At 43.5% G+C, this 24,176-nt stretch overlaps 1 protein-coding gene across 1 annotated transcript in view; it reads right to left on the minus strand.

The window, feature by feature from the left end:
- LOC139415584 (solute carrier family 35 member F1-like) overlaps positions 1 to 24,176 on the minus strand; it is a 135,050-nt gene that overhangs the window by 24,398 nt on the left and 86,476 nt on the right. The window contains exons 3-4 of the mRNA XM_071163695.1: positions 14,435 to 14,562; positions 482 to 641 (exon numbers count right to left, since the gene is read on the minus strand). Of these exons, the coding sequence (XP_071019796.1) occupies positions 482 to 641; positions 14,435 to 14,562 (288 nt within the window). The remainder of the gene's footprint in view (positions 1 to 481; positions 642 to 14,434; positions 14,563 to 24,176) is intronic.

A 24,176-nucleotide genomic window follows, 5' to 3' on the forward strand; every position in this document is an offset into this window, starting at 1 on the left:
AATTCTGAGACAGAAATGAAACTCTAGCAGTTTGTTTTTAAAGAAACTCTAAACTCCTTGGATCCAGAACATGTAATATGATTTGGATTGGAACATTTATTATTCATAGTGAACCAACATTCTATCTACTGGAAATCCAGGGGGTAATTCATGCAATAATGAGAGGGGGAGGCTGCCCATAGATGTGAAAGGCACACCGCACCAGGGATAACACCGGGGAGCTGACTGTGTTGTTGCTAAAGGTACTGAGGATTAAACACAATGAGACAGTGATGGTGAACTGCTCAGTGAGGACCCTGTGTGTTGGGGTGATCGGGGTATTTGCGTGAAGGACACAGCAGACTGAAGGCCTCCAATGAGTCAGAGCAGTACACATTTATTATGGGTCTTCGTAAATGCTTAATTAAATGGTTATTCAATAACACTGTGATATTGGCCCTTGGGGCAGGAAGGGTATTGTTTGTGTGTGTGTGTGTCTTACCTAGGCCCTGCTGTCTTCCCACCAGGACATCTGCCCCCACCATGCAGCCGATGCCCAGCAGACACACCCCAACGCCCACAAAATGCACGGCCTTGTACCTCACCAGCAGGAAGAACCAGGACAGTAGCAGCACCACGGGGATGGTGAAACAGTCTAAGAGCTGAGAGGCAGAGGAGAGACATGCAGAGTTAGAACAGACACAATGAACTTTGGTTAGTAAAGACACAACAGAGAGGACATGGTTTAAAATCAGGGACGGGAAACTAGCTGCCATTTGTAGGCCCCCGGATCAATGTCCCCCTCCCCCAACATAGGAACTAAGTCTGGGTCTCAACTTAATGATGAGAGTTAGAATATACAAGGTGCAATTTTGAAATTTGGTTGTGCATCATCAGCTTCTTTCTTGTTATGTCACTCACAGTCAGTCACTCAATTACCTCATGTCAGCGAACATGTTTTAGATTGGTAAGTAAGTCTAGACAGTCTAGACAACTTGCAGTAATCATGGTAGAATTCCCGACCGGGAGGCCCCATTGATTTTATTAGTCACTCTCACTCAGATATCACCCCCGTCAAAGTTGCCCATTCCTGGTTTAAATGGAGTTCCAAGATACTGTATACCACATAGACAAGAGAGACACACCTAGGGAGATGGTATCACAGTAGAGCTAAAAACCACCCCCACACAGAGGTTAAAAACCACCCCACACAGTGGAGAGACACACCTAGGGAGATGGTATCACAGTAGAGCTAAAAACCACCCCCACACAGAGGCAAGAGAGACACACCTAGGGAGATGGCATCACAGTAGAGCTAAAAACCACCCCCACACAGAGGCAAGGGGCTGACACATAGGACACACAATGTACTAGAGGACAAGGCCAGAGGACAGTCCAACACTAATGGTGATGAGAAAGAATGAGGAAGGTGATTTTTAGGGTGGAGGATTTTGCGTCAGGCAGGAGAAGGGGTCATACGGGAGGGAGGAGAGGTAAGGTTTACGATTGCCTTGGGGACCATCAGGCCTCCATTCCGGGAAGCCTTTCTGGCACTTAGTGGTAGCAGTATGGGCTCACCCTCAGGGACAAGTAGTACACTGGAGAACAAAGTGCTAAATTGAACCATAGGACAGCAAAATGCCCCCCCCCTCCCTCATCACAGGCAGAGTACACAGAGGAGAAGAGAAGAGGTGGTGGAGTGGCTCTCCTGACAGTTCACAACAATTAATGTTTTGACACCTACGACAACCCTGGCACAATAATGTGTGGTTTAATCGATTTGTCTAAACACCAGCCCAGTATGTCTCAGTCTCTCTCCTTAGACTAGTATGTCTCAGTCTCACCTCTCTCCTCAGACCAGTATGTCTCAGTCTCTCCTCTCTCCTCAGACCAGTATGTCTCAGTCTCTCTCAGACCAGTATGTCTCAGTCTCTCCTCAGACCAGTATGTCTCAGTCTCTCTCATCAGACCAGTATGTCTCAGTCTCTCATCAGACCAGTATGTCTCAGTCTCTCTCATCAGACCAGTATGTCTCAGTCTCTCTCATCAGACCAGTATGTCTCAGTCTCTCTCCTCAGACCAGTATGTATCAGTCTCTCCTCTCTCCTCAGACCAGTATGTCTCAGTCTCTCCTCTCTCATCAGGCCAGTATGTCCCAGTCTCTCATCTCTCCTCAGACCAGTATGTCTCAGTCTCTCCTCTCTCCTCAGACCAGTATGTCTCAGTCTCTCCTCTCTCCTCAGACCAGTATGTCTCCGTCTCTCTCATCAGTCCAGTATGTCTCAGTCTCTCTCATCAGACCAGTATGTCTCAATCTCTCTCATCAGACCAGTATGTCTCAGTCTCTCTCTTCAGGCCAGTATGTCGCAGTCTCTCCTCAGCCCAGTATGTCTCAGTCTCTCCTCAGCCCAGTATGTCTCAGTCTCTCCTCTCTCATCAGACCAGTATGTCTCAGTCTCTCCTCTCTCACGAGGCCAGTATGTCTCAGTCTCTCCTCTCTCCTCAGACCAGTATGTCTCAGTCTCTCTCATCAGTCCAGTATGTCTCAGTCTCTCTCATCAGACCAGTATGTCTCAATCTCTCTCATCAGACCAGTATGTCTCAGTCTCTCCTCTCTCATGAGGCCAGTATGTCTCAATCTCTCTCATCAGACCAGTATGTCTCAGTCTCTCTCTTCAGGCCAGTATGTCTCAGTCTCTCCTCAGCCCAGTATGTCTCAGTCTCTCATCAGACCAGTATGTCTCAGTCTCTCCTCTCTCATGAGGCCAGTATGTCTCAATCTCTCTCATCAGACCAGTATGTCTCAGTCTCTCCTCAGCCCAGTATGTCTCAGTCTCTCATCAGACCAGTGTGTCTCAGTCTCTCCCCTCTCATCAGACCAGTATGTCTCAGTCTCTCTCTTCAGGCCAGTATGTCTCATTCTCTCCTCAGACCAGTATGTCTCAGTCTCTCCTCTCTCATCAGACCAGTATGTCTCATTCTCTCCTCAGCCCAGTATGTCTCAGACTCTCCTCTCTCATCAGGCCAGTATGTCTCATTCTCTCCTCAGCCCAGTATGTCTCAGTCTCTCCTCTCTCATCAGACCAGTATGTCTCAGCCTCTCCTCTCTCATCAGGCCAACATGTCTCAGTCTCTCCTCTCTCCTCAGACCAGTATGTCTCAGTCTCTCTCATCAGTCCAGTATGTCTCAGTCTCTCTCATCAGACCAGTATGTCTCAATCTCTCTCATCAGACCAGTATGTCTCAGTCTCTCCTCTCTCATGAGGCCAGTATGTCTCAATCTCTCTCATCAGACCAGTATGTCTCAGTCTCTCTCTTCAGGCCAGTATGTCTCAGTCTCTCCTCAGCCCAGTATGTCTCAGTCTCTCATCAGACCAGTATGTCTCAGTCTCTCCTCTCTCATGAGGCCAGTATGTCTCAATCTCTCTCATCAGACCAGTATGTCTCAGTCTCTCCTCAGCCCAGTATGTCTCAGTCTCTCATCAGACCAGTATGTCTCAGTCTCTCCCCTCTCATCAGACCAGTATGTCTCAGTCTTTCTCTTCAGGCCAGTATGTCTCATTCTCTCCTCAGACCAGTATGTCTCAGTCTCTCATCAGACCAGTATGTCTCATTCTCTCCTCAGCCCAGTATGTCTCAGACTCTCCTCTCTCATCAGGCCAGTATGTCTCATTCTCTCCTCAGCCCAGTATGTCTCAGTCTCTCCTCTCTCATCAGACCAGTATGTCTCAGCCTCTCCTCTCTCATCAGGCCAACATGTCTCAGTCTCTCCTTTCTCATCAGGCCAGTGTGTTTCTAATGGAAGGCTTTTTCACTGCTTGGTTATATTAACCGGTCTGTTCCTGTAGCATGCCCTTGAGAGAGAGGGAGAGAAGGAAAGGAAGATAGAAGTAACAGAGCAGGAGAGAGAAAAATATAGAAAAAGAAAAAGAGGGAACAAGGGAGAGAGGAAAAGGAGCACAGAGGAGAGGGAGCAAGAAAGAGAAGGAGAGAAAGGGAAAAGTGACAGGAAGCAAGAGATGGAGAGAGATAAACAGTGTAGGCCAGGGATTTTTCTTGAGCGGATGGTCGGGTGGACTGGCATGCAAACTGACCGCAAGAAGCCCAAAGATTTGACTCAAACAATCATTTCAAACCTTGCTTATATTTGTATACGACCACGTGTCTCTCTACTATGTGTGGGAAAGCTTGGTAACAGATTCCCCAAATAAAAATCAATTGGAGCTGATTTCCTTGTGTTTTTACAGCCTTTTATGTTCAATAATAAAAAATAAAAGTTTCTCAGAAAACTTGGGGTCAAATTCGGGCCACAGGCCGCCACTTGGGGAACCCTGATGTAGGGTAACAATAACCATGAGAGAACCCTGATGTAGGGTAACAATAACCATGAGAGAACCCTGATGTAGGGTAACAATAACCATGAGAGAACCCTGATGTAGGGTAACAATAACCATGAGAGAACCCTGAAAGTGAGTGAATGATTGAGGTTGAGTTCTGTGTTACTCTCATCTGTTCTCTCAGTGCTATCTGTGTAACAGCTATGGCAGGGAACTGACAATTAATACAGTGAGTTATTGGCAAAATAATAGACATGACTTGGTAATGAAATCCTCTTTACAAATACCAGCAAACAAATGAAACCCCTGGCGATTTAGTCAGTCCTAATAAGACTCTGCTTAACTCTACCAAATACATCTTCATTTAATACCTCAGTGTGTTATGTCCCCAGGCTGGCTACCTGCATATCTCTAACTGGAAGAGTGTGAATAGCAGTGAAGATAATGTCCCTAGCCAGCTGTTATAATGAGGTGATGAAGAGGAGTTTTCTCCAGATGTACCCACTGATCTCCTCATACTGGAGCCTAGCCAGACTCTACGACCATTCATAACAACTAATCATTTCCCCCTTAATGGGAAAGTCCTTAATAGCACTGATTTATTCCTCGTTCTCTTCATGACGGAAATATTAATATTGATGAGGCATTGTCTAACCTCGTTATAGTTTATTTAAAAAACTATTGAGAATTGTTGTGCCTATTTCTTTCCTCCACCCTCCCTAAAGAATCAGTGGGAGAGCCAATTAAATAAATACCAACATCCCCTGCACAGAGGAACAAAAGAAGTGTCTGACTTGGCCTTAAAGTGAGACGGTCCATTGATCCAGTCTCTTACTAACACCAAACTTACTTAATTTGAGTTCACTTGACCTGAGCTGCTCTCTTTTTCAGTGTTTCCCCTATATTCATTTAGCCTCTGCTTAACTCCATTTTATTTATTATATTACAATATAATGGTGACTTTGCCACCACTGCGGAAGAAAATCGTAGGGGAAACACTGCTCATTATCAAAACAACTTGCACAGCAGATCTGGAAAAAAATCTATTTATTTCAAAATATTTGTACCAGTTTGAGTTATAGCTGTTTACTGAGTCAATATTTACAGTGATTCCTTGAGCGCACCTTCCTCTGAACGTTTAATCACCTTCACAATATCCTCAGACTGGGTTTACTTTGAAGAGAGCGCTACTGCTGTAGTCTGCTGCTCTCAAATATCCGTCTCTTCACAGTGGAAGAGTCACCCTATCACTCTCCTCACCTTCCGGCCTAGTCACTCAGTGACAGTCACACCATGCGGATAGATAGATCCATCCCTGTGTGAACAGTTGCTGCAGGCCACCCGTGTGCTTGTCACATCATTACGTTGGGCTGCCTCTGGCTCAGCAAGGCATGGAGGTACTGATCAACTCGTCCATGCATAATCCAGTCTGTCTGCCTGTCTGTCACAGGGCCAGACCACCAATGAGGGGATTCTGTTACCTTTTACACTCCACTTCCACCACTTCACTTCAGCAGAACAATCAGCGCTCCACACCACTGGCCCTGACACTCTGTGAGACCGAGGTTCCATGCTTGTCATCGATTGCCCTTCTAGAAACAACGATGAGGCGGAGTGGTCTCGAGTGGCGGACGGGGGATGATGTAAGCAGAGCGGTATCTGATGGAGATAGACCCTGACACTCCATCTGTTTTCTGGCTGGCTGAGTAGAGGCGGGGGCAGTGACAGAGGAAGCGACAAAGACAGAATCCCACGATGTCACAGATCCCTCTGGAACTTTCATTGCACACATCTGGCCTCTATTCCCACTGATTGTATTTGTATATATGTGCCCTTTATTCACCATGGTGCTGTCGATTATTGTTACAATGTCCATTGGTGCATGTGAATACCTGTGCTGTGTGTTTTGGGCTTTCGTGCCTTTGTGGATCGCGTAGATGATTACAGGTCTGGTCCCGTGTGATAATCATTGTGCGCTAGTGTTATTTATTCAAGGTACTCCTTGGTCTTTTTTGGGGTTTCAACTCTGTGTTTTTGTTACGCGTTTGTTTGGTCTTCGTCCCCGTGCCCTTACATGTTACGCCGTAATTTGGGGTATAATTTAAAAAAACTATTCCTGCACCTGTCTCCTGAATCATTCATGCCAACGTGACACACGAGCCGATAATAGACACATTTAAATATGTTTTTCTTCCAACTTCTTTCCACATGGCTCAAAATTCTGGATATGCACTTCTAGGATCTGAAGAAAGAATCAATCTATATTTATTCAGATTGTTGCTGATACCTTATATTCTCAGGCTATCGTAGACTTTAGGGTAAATCTGTTTGAGATAAACGGTTGAGATTGATATAATTTAAAATCTTAACAGGGTTGTCAAACTATTTAATAATTTCTTTAAAACAAAAATAATTTATAAAACGTTATTATTTTGTTTTACCTTAAAAGTCAATTCTAAACACATAAGTTGTAGCTTAGACATATTTGACATTATCTGAGGTATTTGTGTTGTACCCGCCATCGACTGAGACACAACATGCTCTTGAATATATATGGAAAAGATGAATAACATTCATGACAATGGATGACAATGACACCACCACACGTTGTATAGCCTATTTGACTGATATGGCTGTATACACAAGTTATACCCATTATCACAACTTTGCAGCACTCTCATCTCAAATCAAATTGTATTAGTCACATGCGCAGAATACAACCTTACCACCGTGAAATGCTTACTTACAAGCCCTTAAGTGCAGGTCAAGAAATAGAGTTAAGAAAATATTTACTAAATAAAATAAAGTACAAATAAAAAGTAACACAGTAGAATTCCATAACAATAACAAGGCTACATACCGAGTTTATGTGCGGGGGTACAGGTTAGTCGAGGTCATTTGTACATGTAGGTAGGGGTAAAGTGATAGTCTGGGTGTCCATTTGATTAATTGTTCAGCAGTCTTATAGCTGGAAGTATAGTAGAAGCTGTAAAGGAGCCTTTTGGACCTAGGCTTGGCACTCCGGTACCGCTTGCCGTGCGGTAGCAGAGAGAACAGTCTATGACTTGGGTGACTGGAGTCGGACAATTTTGTGGGTCTTCCTCTAAGTGTCAGGACTACTAATAAAAAACAAATTGAACTAAAAACGAACATAAAAAGAAAAACTATAATAACCTGGGTGAGCAGGAAGTACCATAAAAGTCCAGGTAAGCCAGTGAATTACTAATAGTAGTGTCTGTTCTCATTCAGCCCTGACTACTGAGAGAGGAGAGTGTTTAGGTGCCTGATTTAAGACTACAGAGGGGATACCAACACACTCCTCACTGTCTGTCTCCCCAAATCGCCCAGCCTTGGGGCCCCTGGATGGATCCTGAGTCCTGGCTGGGCTCCAGAGGGGTGGAGGGAAATGCCAGATTTAGCTGAGATCCTGCATCCCTCCCTCCACTAGCAAACTGATGCCTTTCAGGTGGATATGAGTAAGGCTCCTTTGGCACTAACCACATTTTAATGAAGATAAACTGACACACGGAACGAGAGTCAGCAAGTGCACCTTTAATTAGCCCCCTTATCATGCAGTCTCAACCAGAAGTGGATTCACAGCAGGGCCAGGCCAGGCAGAGGGCCAGCCAATCAAGATGGCTTTATTTATATACACTGCTCAAAAAAATTAAGGGAACACTAAAATAACACATCCTAGATCTGAATGAATGAAATATTCTTATTAAATACTTTTTTCTTTACATAGTTGAATGTGCTGACAACAAAATCACACAAAAATGATCAATGGAAATCAAATCTATCAACCCATGGAGGTCTGGATTTGGAGTCACACTCAAAATGAAAGTGGAAAACCACACTACAGGCTGATCCAACTTTGATGTAATGTCCTTAAAACAAGTCAAAATGAGGCTCAGTAGTGTGCGTGGCCTCCACGTGCCTGTATGACCTCCCTACAACGCCTGGGCATGCTCCTGATGAGGTGGCGGATGGTCTCCTGAGGGATCTCCTCCCAGACCTGGACTAAAGCATCTGCCAACTCCTGGACAGTCTGTGGTGCAACGTGGCGTTGGTGGATGGAGCGAGACATGATGTCCCAGATGTGCTCAATTGGATTCAGGTCTAGGGAACGGGCGGGCCAGTCCATAGCATCAATGCCTTCCTCTTGCAGGAACTGCTGACACACTCCAGCCACATGGTCTAGCATTGTCTTGCATTAGGAGGAACCCAGGGCCAACAGCACCAGCATATGGTCTCACAAGGGGTCTGAGGATCTCATCTCGGTACCTAATGGCAGTCAGGCTACCTCTGGCGAGCACATGGAGATGCCACCCCACACCATGACTGACCCACCGCCAAACCGGTCATGCTGGAGGATGTTGCAGGCAGCAGAATGTTCTCCACGGCGTCTCCAGACTCTGTCACGTCTGTCACATGTGCTCAGTGTGAACCTGCTTTCATCTGTGAAGAGCACAGGGCGCCAGTGGCGAATTTGCCAATCTTGGTGTTCTCTGGCAAATGCCAAACGTCCTGCACGGTGTTGGGCTGTAAGCACAAACCCCACCTGTGGACGTCGGGCCCTCATACCACCCTCATGGAGTCTGTTTCTGACCGTTTGAGCAGACACATGCACATTTGTGGCCTGCTGGAGGTCATTTTGCAGGGCTCTGGCAGTGCTCCTCCTTGCACAAAGGCTGAGGTAGCGGTCCTGCTGCTGGGTTGTTGCCCTTCTACGGCCTCCTCCACGTCTCCTGATGTACTGGCCTGTCTCCTGGTAGCGCCTCCATGCTCTGGACACTACACTGACAGACACAGCAAACCTTCTTGCCACAGCTCGCATTGATTTGCCATCCTGGATGAGCTGCACTACCTGAGCCACTTGTGTGGGTTGTAGACTCCGTCTCATGCTACCACTAGAGTGAAAGCACCGCCAGCATTCAAAAGTGACCAAAACATCAGCCAGGAAGCATAGGAACTGAAAAGTGGTCTGTGGTCACCACCTGCAGAACCACTCCTTTAATGGGGGTGTCTTGCTAATTGCCTATAATTTCCACCTGTTGTCTATTCCATTTGCACAACAGCATGTGAAATTTATTGTCAATCAGTGTTGCTTCCTAAGTGGACAGTTTGATTTCACAGAAGTGTGATTGACTTGGAGTTACATTGTGTTGTTCAAGTGTTCCCTTTATTTTGTTGAGCAGTGTATATTACAAACAACAAATCAAATTCATTTATTTCATTTCATATATACGCATAACATTAAGTACATGAATTAGATTTGTAGTTTGTATTGTCTCCTGACTAAACAGAAATGTTGAAAAATGCAGTAGGAGGCTAATTTGTTTTATCGCAATCATATGGTACCACTACCCACCCCCCCACACATGTACCTACTAGCATGCTAACTGTGGGAAAATTGTTTAGACCCTCTGCAATTCTTTGCTAATGCGAACTAGCGCTAGCCAGCGAGTCACAAGTTATGGCAAAACATAGTTCACTCATGCACTTTTTCAAAAAGCCACAGATGGAGGATGAAGACAACACCTGCTCCACTACCTCCATTGGTTAAACCAAATCTGGCAGAGTCATCGTCAGCCCATGAGGTTAGCTACTGCTTTGACTTCCACAGCCCAGCTCAACATCGCCCAGCCCGGCCTTGTCATGGTGAGCATGTCATCACGAGGCCACCTGCGCATTTGTCTGAACTATAGTTGACGAACCACCCACACAACCAAAAATATGAGTCATCCTCGTTTTGGAATACATTTTTTTTAACCTTTATTTAACTAGGCAAGTCAGTTGAGAACAAATTCTTATTTACAATGACGGCCTACCCCGGCCAAGCCCTAACGCTGACGATGCTGGGGCAATTGTGCGGCGCCCAACGGACTCCCAATCACGGCCGGTTGTGATACAGTCTGGAATCTAACCAGGTCTGTAGTGATGCCTTAAGCACTGAGATGCAGTGCCTTAGACCACTGCACCACTCGGTATGGACAGTTTTTTTTAGCTGACATACAGTTCGACAAAGCATGCTCTTTTCTGTAAAACTGTGTATACATTTCTCCAAGGCCACTATGGAAGGCTCATTTGTTAGAGACATATATAAAGATTGGAAGCATCTTTGCGAGGCATGCTTCAACACCAGGCTAGCAAACCCCACTCTTTTGCACTGGATAAATGTGAAGGCTATAGTACAAAGCCATCACAATCAAAGCCAGGGTAATGTTTTAAACTTACCCGTAAGTTCATAGCACTACATAGAGAAGAGTGAAGAGGCCCTTAAAAAGTGCAACATTTTGAAAATTTCTACATAAATAACCAAATATGACCAAAAAAAATTCTAAATAGTCTATAACAGCTGCCCAAAAATGCTAGACTCATCTTCTGGAACAGACAGCTGACTGAGCTGCATACCCGGTTCCAGGAGGATCAATATGGAATAATGAGAGTAGGGCTGTCCCTGACAAAAAAAAATCTTAGTCGACCGAAAGTAGTTTGTTCTTTCGACCAATAGATTGGTCTAAATTTGTTAACCTGTATTTTTCCATATATAGATACGCCCTATGTGTTTTAATAAAATAATCTACAGTGGTAAGACAAAGTATGTGAACCCTTTGGAAATGCCCGGATTTCTGCATTAATTAGTCATAAAATTTGATCTGATCTTCGTCTAGGTCACAACAATAGACAAACACAGTCTGCTTAAACTAGTAACACACAAACAATTATACGTTTTCATGTCTTTATTGAACACACAGTGTAAACTTTCACAGTGCAGGGTGGGAAAAGTATGTGAACCCTTGGATTTAATAACTTGCTGACCCTCCTTTGACAGCAATAACCTCAACCAAATGTTTTCTGTAGTTGGGGATCAGACTTCCTCTTTACAAAACTGTTTCAGTTCAGCAATATTCTTGGGATGTCTGGTGTGAAGTGCTCTCTTGCGGTCATGCCACAGCATCTCAAATCGGGATGAGGTCAGGACTCTGACGGGCCATTCCAGAAGACGTATTTTCTTCTGTTGAAGCCATTCTGTCGTTGATTTACTTCTGTGTTTTGGGTCATTGTCCTGTTGCGTCACCCAACTTCTGTTGAGCTTCAATTGGCGGACAGCTAGCCTAACATTCTCATGCAACAAAATGTCTTGACAAACTTGGGAATTAATTTTTCCGTCGATGATAGCAAGTTGTCCAGGCCCTGAGGCAGCAAAGCAGCCCCAAACCATGATGCTCCCTCCACAATACTTTACAGTTGGGATGAGGTTTTGATGTTGGTGTGCTGTGGCTTTTTATTCTCCACACATAGTGTTGTGTGTTTCTTCCAAACCACTTAACTGTAGTTTCATCTGTCCACAGAATATTTTGCCAGTTGCGCTGTGGAACATCTAGGTGCGCTGTGGAACATCTACAGTGCCTTGCGAAAGTATTCGGCCCCCTTGAACTTTGCGACCTTTTGCCACATTTCAGGCTTCAAACATAAAGATATAAAACTGTATTTTTTTGTAAAGAATCAACAACAAGTGGGACACAATCATGAAGTGGAACGACATTTATTGGATATTTCAAACTTTTTTAACAAATCAAAAACTGAAAAATTGGGCGTGCAAAATTATTCAGCCCCTTTACTTTCAGTGCAGCAAACTCTCTCCAGAAGTTCAGTGAGGATCGCTGAATGATCCAATGTTGATTTGGCCTCTGCATGCCTCTGGAGGCTCCGCATTTGTGTCACACCATCCCTATGGAGCATCCGATTACATTTTTTTCGGATCAAACATAAATTGGCTTTTAGTCTAGGCCTCCACAATGGACTAGTTCACTGAGATGGGCGCAAATATATATATATTTGTTACTGCACGACGACAACAATCAAGGTCGACCAACAGCCTTATGACCAAACAATTTGCCAGTCACCTAATTGGGGTCAGACCTAAATGAAAGCAGCAGCGCCCTGTCTGCCAGGGTCTAGGACTTTTCTACTGAAATAATCACTGCTGGCCCCATGTGGTCACTATCATATCTCTGCTGAAGATCCTGAATGAAGCGTGTTTATGAGGTCAGGAATTCCCATCCCTTATTGAAGGTTTAGACAGCTGTAGCCCTGACATTTCTCCTAATATCAATAGACAACTAAGGAACATCATCACACTTCCTATGACTTACTGTTGAGAGAGGCTTCTCCACTTGCCTGGCTACGCAGAATCCTTGCTCTGGCCAAACGCCACACAAACAAACGTTAGTTTCTTCTCCACAATGAGTCTGGATCTGAGTACCGAATGTGAACACGGGGCAGTCTGATTGGTCCAGAAACCGATGGGTTGGGCCAGAGCCAGAGCACATGTGGGTAAAGTGGCAGTTTAAAAATATGTCATTTGCTTTGATATTCTGATTGGTTAGAGACAATCCAATCACTGATGACTTACTTCAATGATGGCAGTCTCAGACTAAAGTATGTAGCAAACGACAGAGCAGTGGAAGAATTTAGTGCAACTGGTCTGGCCATTTTTTTCACTACAGGCCGTATCAAAACATCCATCAGATCTTGCATGCTGACTGCACATCTCAACAATTGTAGCCTGGTTGTCCTTTGAAACGGAACTCAGGGACCTTTTGGACTATGGTGATATAAATGTGAAAGTTAGGTCTGGATACTGTTTATTTTCAATTTAGCCTAATGTTTTCATGCCTGCCTTGGTAGGTCAGGCCTATGTGTTTGATTCAAAGTGAGCTACTGTATTCATACCCACCGTGATATTAGGCTATGTATGATGAGTTCATGTTTTAATGCCTGCCTTGGTAGGCCAGGTTTATGGTTGCGGATTCAAGTGAGCTGTTGTACTCATACCCGCTGTGGTATTATGCATAATGATTTCATGTCTGAATGTCTATAGAGTAGCGTTTGCTTATTCAAAGTGAGCTATTAATTTCATACCCATAAGTTTCATAGCCGAACAGTTGTTGATATAAGCCTAAAGTGTTTGTATTGTGTTGTGCGTGGCTGTTTTCACATGGCAAAAAGTGGGCACTTTTGGGCTTTTGAGTACCATACGGGCAGGTAATGCTGAGCCCGCGAAAGTCTAATAAAATATTTCAGCACCAGACAGCTCCGCCCTCCACTCTGTTCTCTGACTCTTGATATTCGCATTCACAATGAGAATGAGTCACATTCACAATGAGAATTATTCACATTCACAATGAGAATGAGTCGCATTCACAATGAGAATGATTCGCATTCACAATGAGAATGATTCGCAGTCACAATGAGAATGAGTCACATTCACAATGAGAATTGGGCATTTTTTCATGTCTCATCAGTTCTACAGATTAGCCTCTTTATTTTGCTTCTCGATAGAAGAACTTTAGGGACAGGTTATGAGGTTCAGGCCAGAGGACCAGACTCAATCCGGTTGCGATCATCAGTTCCCCTGTACACGAAATAGCCTAGGCCTACAGAAATCAAGTGGCAAGACTAAAAGATAAAAAAGTTATACAAAAATAGTAATATTAGGGTAGGAATATGTGGAAACCATGGTGTATGGAATTGAATGTAGCCTAAGCCTTTTTTTGTAATCCATAAATGTCCTCTAGCAAAACATACAATACAGAGATGAATCAGTAACGACTAACATCCGCTTATCTGGCCCCTTAGCCTAACATATCAGCCATAAGGGCCTTTTATTTCATTCTGGATATCATGGTGGATGTATTTTGCATTGCCATGATTGTAGGTCATTCAGAGTAGCCTACATATGTTTTTCATATAATTATTTTACACAGGATGCCTATTCATTCACCAGGCAGGCCGTTTGGGAAATGTTTTCCATGCACCACTTTTCCATGCACCACGACTACACCACTGATGTCTATGTATTTCTGCTAGAAAATGTTGGCCCAGTCACTTTTACTCAGGCCCAGCCACACAGCAATTTCTGCCTACGCCTCTGGACTCAAAGGCCATTGCTGTCTTACCGTCTTATGGCTGACCAGTCAGGGGGATGTCTAGGGACCGGCAGAATAATATAGTAGACACACAAACACCTACACACACGTTTGTACCCATGCACCCATTGCGCACACACACACACCTATGGGTTCAGATGTGATAGACGTAAACAGACTCACCTGTACGCTTGTTAGTGTGGTGTATTGGTAGGCTTTGATAACCAGGTAGTTAGCCTCGATGTCTATTAGTCCCAGAATCATGTACTTCCACCATCGCCTCTTCAGTATTGCCAGCAGATTCTCCTCCCCTGTGAAGAGAATAAGAGAGACATGTTATAACAACGTCTGTTCCCACAGGGAATATAACTGTAAGCTCATGAGATATTGTGGGTGGATATACACTATATATTCCAAAAGTATGTGGACACCCCTTCAAATTAGTGGATTTGGCTATTTCAGGCACACCCGTTGCTGACAGGTGTATAAAATCGAGCACACAGACATGCAATCTCCATAGACAAACATTGGCAGCAGAATGGCTTTACTGAAAAGCTAATTGACTCTCAACGTAGCACCGTCATAGGATGACTCCTTTCCAACAAGTTAGTTTGTCAAATGTCTGCCCAGCTAGAGGGCCCCGATCAATTGTAAGTGCTATTATTGTAAAGTGGACATTTCTAAGGGCAACAAAAATTGTCTGTCCTGATTTGCTAAACACTCACTACCAAGTTCAAAATTGCCTCTGGAAGCAAGTCAGCACAAAAACTGTTAGTCGGGAGCTTCATGAAATGGGTTTCCTTGGCCGAGCAGCCGCACACAAGCCTAAGATCACCATGTGCAATGCCAAGTGTCGGCTGGAGTGGTGATAAGTTCGCCACCATTGAACTTTGAAGCAGTGGAAACACATTCACTGGAGTGATGAATCACGCTTCACCATCTGGCAGTCCGACGAGTCTGAGTTTGGGGACTGCCAAGAGAACGCTACCTCATTGAACTATCGTATATAAGATTTCCCTTTCAGCTTCAGTGCATGGCTAACATTTCAAAATTAATTACAAGACAGATAAAACAAAGGAAGCAATTAACATGACAAAACAAACAGATAAATGAAAACCACCCTTGAGAGAAGTCAGCCTCTTCCCAAGGATCATGGGAGGGTAAAAAAAACCTCAATAGAACAATGCGGTTAACTAGTTATTTGTTTTCTGTTATTATAGCTAGCACTGTGTGCAGTAATCTCTTAGCACAACAAGCCCAACATGAGAGCATTCTAAAATGTCTGCTTTTTTTAATGATCATAATTGGCAAAAGAAAGCTCTCTGGGATCAGAGTGTGGGTAGAGTGAGAGAAAAAGAGAGTCAGGCCAGAGAGGAGGAATAATTGGAGACAACAAAGAAGCGAGTTCAGACCTTCAACACAACACTATTTACAGAGGAGCAGGTAGGAGGCATCCAAAAGCTAATTATTCATTCATGCTCAAAAACATCAAACAGGTCGTTGGGGTTATTACTACGGTAATAGTCTTGTACACTGATACCGTTAGAGCACTGATAAATGTGCTGGAACTTTATGCGAAATCTAAGCTAATACTGTGCTTGAATAATTATAGAAACTTGTAACAGATGCACTGAATTTAATTGTCAAATTACTATGCATTTGCACATATTGACAATCTTTCTAAGCACACAGAGATATGCCACCAGTTGTACAGATTCCTGGAGTTAAACATTTGTAGGGAAAAGGTTCAAAATGGCTTCCTTTCCTTGACTGGCAGGATTGCAGAGTGCAGTGCTGTGATGGGGAGCTGTTTCCTTTCCCAGACTCTGGATGGTTCTGTGCTCTACTATAGGCCATTACAATCACCGGGTAACGGTCACACAGCACAAAAAACAGCCAGCTTGCCACTGTTCACGGAGAAATGTTGTTTCCTAAAAGTACAGGTGTATTTACCTAGTTTTATGTCCATAGCTTAGCGTTCAGCTTCAAGAGCAGGTTATCTGTTAGGTTAAACAGGGATGTCACTGTGTTCTTTCTCTATACATACGTCTAAGGACCAGGGAAGTCACCAGGATCTGGCTTTCGGGGGTTTAGTCCTACATGATTTTGGGTCATTCCCGAATCTTTTGTCTAGCTGCAATGGTGTAAAAAGTGGTTTGAGATAAAACTCCCAGAAGTCATCCAACCGTTATAAATCAGGGGTGCAGTGCCACCTCCATGCTCCGCCACTTCCAGAATGGTGCCATGTCTTGGAAGATCACGTTATGATTCATTAGCATTCTACATAACAAACCAAATATAATAGCAGAGATAATGTTAGGCTACTGTCATACCAAAAACACCACATCATTTCTGATGAAAATTTAGGATGATTGTGCTGAAATGTTTTTTTCTCATGTGGACAGACCTCAACCGCAGGTGCCATAGGCTAAAATATGCTTTGATTGAAACAAATTCCAGGTGGCTGTGTTTAACTCCATCTGCTCTAAAATGAGATTAAACAGCTATGCTACTTAGCCTACGTCATTTAAGATGATCAAAATGCATATTTCCATGAACCTGAAATTGGGATCAAATGGTTGCCATGCATGTAGCATGGACGTTTCACCAGTAAAACGTGAATAATTATCATTCACAATTGACAGTGATGATGGCCTAATTTATAATAAGGTAGGCCTAATTTATAATAAAGGTAGGCCTAATTTATAACAAGGCAGGTCTAATTCGGTGTTTTAGAATTTTAAACATAGAACATTTTTATTGAGACACTTATGTGTAAGCATCGGCAATCATGCAACTTGGATGTTATAGGCCTATTGTATGTAAAGTGGCAAGAAGTATGTGAACCCTTTGGAAATACCTGGATTTCTGCATAAATCGGTCATAACATTTGATCTGATCTTCATCTGGGAATACATTTTTCCATCGATGATAGCAAGCTGTCCATGCCCCGAGGCAGCAAAGCAGTCCCAAACCATAATGCTCCCTCCACCATACTTTACAGTTGGGATGAGGTTTTGATGATAGTGTGCTGTGCCTTTTTTTCTCCAAACATAGTGTTGTGTGTTCCTTCCAAACAACTCAACTGTAGTTTCATCTGTCCACCGAATATTTTTCCAGTAGCGCTGTGGAACATTCAGGTGCACTTTTGCCTACTACAGATGTGCAGCAATGGTTTTTTTGGACAGCAGTAGCCTCTTCTGTGGTGTCCTCCCATGAACACCATTCTTGTTTAGTGTTTTACGTATCGTAGACTCAGCAACAGAGATATTAGCATGTTCCAGAGATTTCTGTAAGTCTTTAGCTGACACTCTAGGATTCTTCTTAACCTCATTGAGCATTCTGCGCTGTGCTCTTGCAGTCATCTTTGCAGGACGGCCACTCCTAGGGAGATTAGCAACAATGCTGAACTTTCTCCATTTATATACAAGTTGTCTTACCTTGGACTGATGAAAATTAAGTCTTTTACAGATACTTTTGTAACCCTTTCCAGCTTTATTCACTCAACAATTCTTTAATCTTAGGTCTCCTGAGATCTTTTGTTCGAGATATGGTTCACATCAGGCAATGCTTCTTGTGAATAGCAAACTCAAATTTTGTGAGTGTTTTTTTTATAGGGCAAGGCAGCTCTAACCAACATCTCCAATCTCGTCTCATTGTTTGTTTGGAGAAGTCATTAGACTAGGAGTACATTTTCCAACCTACACTGTGAATGTTTAAATTATGTATTCAATATAGACAAGAAAAATACAATAATTTGTGTTATTAGTTTAAGCACACTATGTTTGTCTATTGTTGTGACTTAGATGAAGATCAGATCAAATTTGATGACCAATTTATGCAGAAATCCAGGTAATTCCAAAAGGTTCAAACACTTTCTTGCCACTGTATATTCTGACCTATTGCCTTCAATAGGCTACATGTAGGTACCAACTTTCATTCAGAAATTATGTAATTATATAAAATGTGTGATCAACTGATAATTCCAGCTCCCTTTTGATTGTGACAGAGTCATTGCTGCTTTGACAAAAGCATTAGAACCTCTCTTGATAAATCAATGTCAGTCACTGAATCTCCGTTTGAATATTAGGTTACAATTATGCTGGGAAATGTTAGCTGTGTTGAGGTGAGTGCTCATGATCATTAGTCTAGCAATTGAAAGCAATGCACATCTTCTCTACACACACATTTGGCCTCTAGCCTACCTGATGAGCTTCCCTGGTGTTTTCATGAACCTTCCAATACTTACATTTCAGTCACTTAGCTTACTGATGCGAATACACATTTTTTCACTTTTTCCATAGGCTATTCAAGTAATTTGACATATTCTCTTATTGGTTAAAAAGGTCATATGGCCTACATCATTTCAACAACAATATAGCTGAAACCACTAGCCTATTGGCTTCATTCATTTATTGAATTTATTATCTTGTAATTGTAGGCTAGGCTACTTGCTGATAGATTATTTTAAAATGTTATTTTAACATTATACCCTCTCTGTGTGTTAGTTCAGCCTGGGCGTGACATTATACCCTCTCTGTGTGTTAGTTCAGCCTGGGCGTGACATTATACCCTCTCTGTGTGTTAGTTCAGCTTGGGCGTGAAATTATACCCTCTCTGTGTGTTAGTTCAGCCTGGGCGTGACATTATACCCTCTCTGTGTGTTAGTTCAGCTTGGGTGTGACATTATACCCTCTCTGTGTGTTAGTTTGGGCGTGACATTATACCCTCTCTGTGTGTTAGTTCAGCTTGGGCGTGCCTGTGTGGTTCAGCCTGGGTGTGACATTATACCCTCTCTGTGTGTTAGTTCAGCTTGGGTGTGACATTATACCCTCTCTGTGTGTTAGTTCAGCCTGGGAGTGACATTATACCCTCTCTGTGTGTTAGTTCAGCCTGGGCGTGACATTATACCCTCTCTGTGTGTTAGTTCAGTCTGGGCGTGACTTTATACCCTCTCTGTGTGTTAGTTCAGCCTGGGTGTGTGTGTGTGTGTGTGTGTGTGTGTATCACCACTAGGCCATATATTAATCTTAGAGGTGTGGGGGTACGGCGGGCGGGGTGTCATAATCAGATTATTTATTATCTTGGTCTGTTTGACTTTCACGGGATTGTCTCACAGTGACTGTGTGTTGCAAATGAGGTAGTTCAGGTGAAATGGGAATCCTCAAGGGCACTGTGTGTGTGTCCCAGCCTTCTTCCTCGATTTACCTTCTGATCTGTGTCTGTTAGACTAGAGACAACAAACATCACATCAGACACAATGCAAACAGAAGGCCAGGTGATTGGAAGCCAATGATCTGTGTGACTTTGATGGGCTCTTTCCCTCCTATGGCTCTGTGCGTAAGCAATGAGAGTTTATTTGCACACCTCGGGCAAAGAGCAGCGCCTTCATTAAGTGGGACTTCCAGTGTTTGAAATGACAGCATGGGCGGCCCAATCTCTCCTCCGTTTTGAGACACTAATCACACTAACACTAAGCAGAAAGACACCTCTCTAATCTTGGATGATGTCGAAGTGTTTGAGTTTGCAAGGCGAGATTTGTTAGTTTTCTTCAACACTTCAGCTAGTACTAGAAGTTCCTTCTAGTACCCTTGGCAGATGCAGAGGGGAGGGGCCTGAATGAAACATTAACATCCAATGGTCTCGTTATTCCTCATCCAATTATTGGACTGGCAGTACTTTAAGTGGTAGAGTAAGTTAAATGCAGACCACTGCAGGATCTATTTCTATGGTAGCATTATTCATTGTTTTTACATGGCCAATCAGTGTGTGCGTACCCAGAGAAGCTCCAGGGGACCTGAGCTAGCTAGCTTCATTTGCACTCCGTCACTACCCAGACAGGCTAATGTTCTCTTATTCTGGCCTTGTTAAAAGCTGCTGACTGCTACATATCCTGCCTCATATACTCATCTCCTCTGCATCTCTAATCAGGTCTGGAGATGTTTTCTGATTTCCCCGGATACATTTAAATTGCTTTTCGGTGTCTGAAATGGGGAAAGGGGGATACCTAGTCAGATGTACAACTGAATGCATTCAACTGAAATGTGTCTTCTGCATTTAACCCAACTCCTCTAAATCAGAGAGGTGTGGAGGTTAACTGCCTTGCTCAGGGGCAGAACGACATATTTTACCTTGTCAGCTCTGGGATTTGATCTAGTAAACTTTCAGTTAATGGCTCAACGCTCCTACCCGCCAGGCTACCTGCCACCCCTAATCAATACCACTTGATCCAGACTTAATGGAATCATTGATTTCATTGGTGTAGGGCTTTCTTCATTGGCCTAATTCTAAATCAAGACGCCTATTTTCTTTACAGCCTCATAGCTCTCAAAACTCTCTCAATATAGCCACGTGTGTGGTTAGATAGGCGAGGGTAGGCTAGTTGCTCTCTGCCTCTCCTACTTCCTCCCTCAACCCTAGTATAGACATACCTTATTACATTATTGATTATGTGCCTATTGGGACAGAAGCACAATCCAACGCATGTACATCAGCGGTAAGAATTCTGTTGTGACCATAGCTGTAGCTCAGTGAGTCTCCTCTGCTGTCAATAGGCTGGGATGAGCAGAGCCTCCCTCCCTCCTAAAAAACAATAAAAGAGCTCTCAGAGGCAATCACCAACTGGGAGGACAAAGGTATTGACCTGACCAAGTACCTGCAGGCTCCTGAAGGAAAATACCACAGGAGATATTGAAGAGTACTGACTCGAGACAACTTCACCAAACTGTCACCAAAGCACACACACGGACACAGTACCAGTCAAACGTTGGCACACACCTACTCATTCAAGGGTTTTTCTTTATTTGTATTATTTTCTACATTGTAGAATAATAGTGAAGACATAAAAACTATGAAATAACACATATGGAATCATGTAGTAACCAAAAAAAAGTGTTAAACAAATCTAAATATATTTTAGATTTTAGATTCTTCAAAGTAGCCACCCTTTGCCTTGATGACAGCTTTGCACACTCTTGGCATTCTCTAAACCAGCTTCATGAGATAGTCACCTGTAAAGCATTTTTAATTAACAGGTGTGCCTTGTTAAAAGTTCATTTGTGGTATTTCTTTCCTTCTTAATGCGTAGGGGTGGTATACAGAAGATAGCCCTATTTGGTAAACTACCAAGTCTATATTCTGGCAAAGAACAGCTCAAATAAGTAAATGGAAACGGCAGTCCATCATTACTTTAAGACATGAAGGTCAGTCAACACGGAAAATATCAATCATTTTGAAATCTTCAACCACAGTCACAAAAACCATCAAGCGCTATGATCAAAATGGCTCTCATGAGGACCGCCACAGGAATGGAAGACCCAGAGACACCTCTGCAGCAGAGGATAAGTTCATTAGTGGTACCAGCCTCAGAAATTGGAGTCCAAATAAATGCTTCACAGAGTTCAAGTCACAGACACATCTCAACATCAACTGTTCAGATGAGACTGTGTGAATCAGGCCTTCATGGTCAAATTGCTGCAAAGAAACCACTACTAAAAAGGACACCAAGAAGAAGTGACTTGCTTGGGCCAAGAGATACGAGCAATGGACAATAGACCAGTGGAAATTTGTCCTGTGGTCTGGAGTCCAAATCGGAGATTCTTGGTTTCAGCCGCTTTGTTTAAGTGAGATGCGATGTGGGTGAATGGATGATCTCCGCATGTGTAGTTCCCACAGTAAAGCATGGAGGAGGTGGTGTTATGGTGTGGGGGTGCTTTGCTGGAGACACTGTGATTTATTTCGTATTCAAGGCACACTTAACCAGCATGGCTAGCACTACATTCTGCAGAGATATGCCATCCCATCTGGTTTGGGCTTAGAAGGACTATCATTTGTTTTTCAACAGGACAATGACCCAACACACCTCCAGGCTGTGTAAGGGCTATTTTACCAAGAAGGAGAGTGATGGAATGCTGCATCAGATGACCTGGTCTCCACAATCCCAACCAAATTGAGATAGTTTCGGATGAGTCCGACCGCAGATTGAAGGAAAAGCAGCCAACAAGTGCTCAGCATATGTGGGAACTGTTGGAAAAGCATTCCAGGTGAAGCTTGTTGAGAAAATGCTGAGAGTTTGCAAAGCTGTCATCAAGGCAAAGGGTGGTTAATTGATTATCCTTGAGATGTTTCTACAACTTGATTGGAGTCCACCTGTGGTAAATTCAATTGATTCTACATGATTTGGAAAGGCACACACGTCGATTTAAGGTCCCACAGTTGATAGGGCATGTCAGAGCAAAAACCAAGCCATGAGGTCGAAAGAATAGTCCGTAGAGCTCCGGGACAGGATTGTGTCGAGGCACAGATCTGGGGAAGTGTACCAACATTTTTCTGCAGCATTGAATGTCCTCAAGAACACAGTGGCTTCCATCATTCTTAAATGGGAGAAGTTTGGAACCACCAAGACTCTTCCTAGAGCTGGCCACCCGGCCAAACTGAGCAATCGGGGAGAAGGGCCTTGGTCAGGCAGGTGACCAAGAACCCGATGATCACTCTGACAGAGCTCGAGAGCTCCTCTGTGGAGATGGGAGAACCTTCCAGAAGGACAACAATCTGACACTCCTCAGTAAAAGACACATGACAGCCCGCTTGGAGTTTGCCAAAAGGCACCTAAAGACTCTCAGACCATGAGAAACAAGATTCCCTGGTCTGATGAAACCAAGATTGAACTCTTTAGCCTGCATGCCAAGTGTCACTTCTGGAAGAAACCTGGCAACATCCCTACAGTGAAGCATTGTGGTGGCAGCATCATGCTGTGGGATTGATTTTCAGCGGCAGGGACTGGGAGACTAGTCTGGATTGAGGGAAAGATGAACGGAGCAAAGTACAGAGAGATCCCTGATGAAAACCTGCTCCAGAGCAATCAGGACCTTAACCTGGGGGCGAAGCACACAGCCAAAACAATGCAGGAGTGGCTTCGGGACAAGTCTCTGAATGTCCTTGGGTGCCCCAACCAGAGCCCGGACTTGAACCCAATCGATCATCTCTGGAGAGACCTGACAAAAGCTGTGCAGAGACGCTCCCCATCCAACCTGACAGAGCTTGAGAGGAGCTGCAGAGAAGAATGGGAGAAACTCCCCAATTACAGGTGTGCCAAGCTTGTAGCATCATACCCAAGAAGACTTGAAGATGTAATAGCTGCCAAAGGTTATTCAACAAAGTACTGAGTAAAGGGTCTGAATACTTTTATAAATGTGATATTTCATACATTTTTTGTAAATTAGCAACATTTCTAACATCCTGTTTTTGCTTTGTCATTATCGTGTGCAGATAGTTTTTTCCCCTCATCAATTTTAGAATAAGACTGTAAAGTAACAAAATGTGTGAATACAACTAAAAGCACTATTGTACAATGCCTGATAAAGTGACTGACAAAAACCAAAGTCAGAGTCGACAGTCAAGGACATTCGGGGAGATAAGGAGATGTTGATGAAGGCTATTTGTCCAATTGATTGCTTGTATATTCCATAGAGAAATAAAGTTAAAACCTTGATGAAAAGAAGAGGTAAGCTGTGGGTATTGCCACATTGTAATAGAAGGGAATTAAGTCATTGCAGGTTTATTGCATCATTCAGCCTGCAAAGTCAGTTTTTTTCCCTTCTAACACTTTATTACGGTACACACAGAGTGAATAATGCTGTGTTAAGGCTATTTCTGAAGAGAGCTAACATCTTTGCCCTAGCAGCCATGTCATTAAAGTCCCTCTATGTCTGTGAAAATGTGACAACTGGATAGCTGTTAGAGAATAGCCTACCCCACAGATAACACGTACTATCACCTGGTCGGTCACCATACAGTATGCAGTATATTAGTGAATCCATTACGACCTTGACATTTCATCTCTGTCTGTGTTTCTATAGAAGAGACCATTAGTGGAGGCTTTCCCAGCTTTTTAGCCTTCATGGTAAATACATCTATTTCAATTAAA

The sequence above is a fragment of the Oncorhynchus clarkii genome, chromosome 8 (genome assembly GCF_045791955.1).
Source record: "Oncorhynchus clarkii lewisi isolate Uvic-CL-2024 chromosome 8, UVic_Ocla_1.0, whole genome shotgun sequence".
Lineage (NCBI taxonomy): Eukaryota > Metazoa > Chordata > Actinopteri > Salmoniformes > Salmonidae > Oncorhynchus > Oncorhynchus clarkii.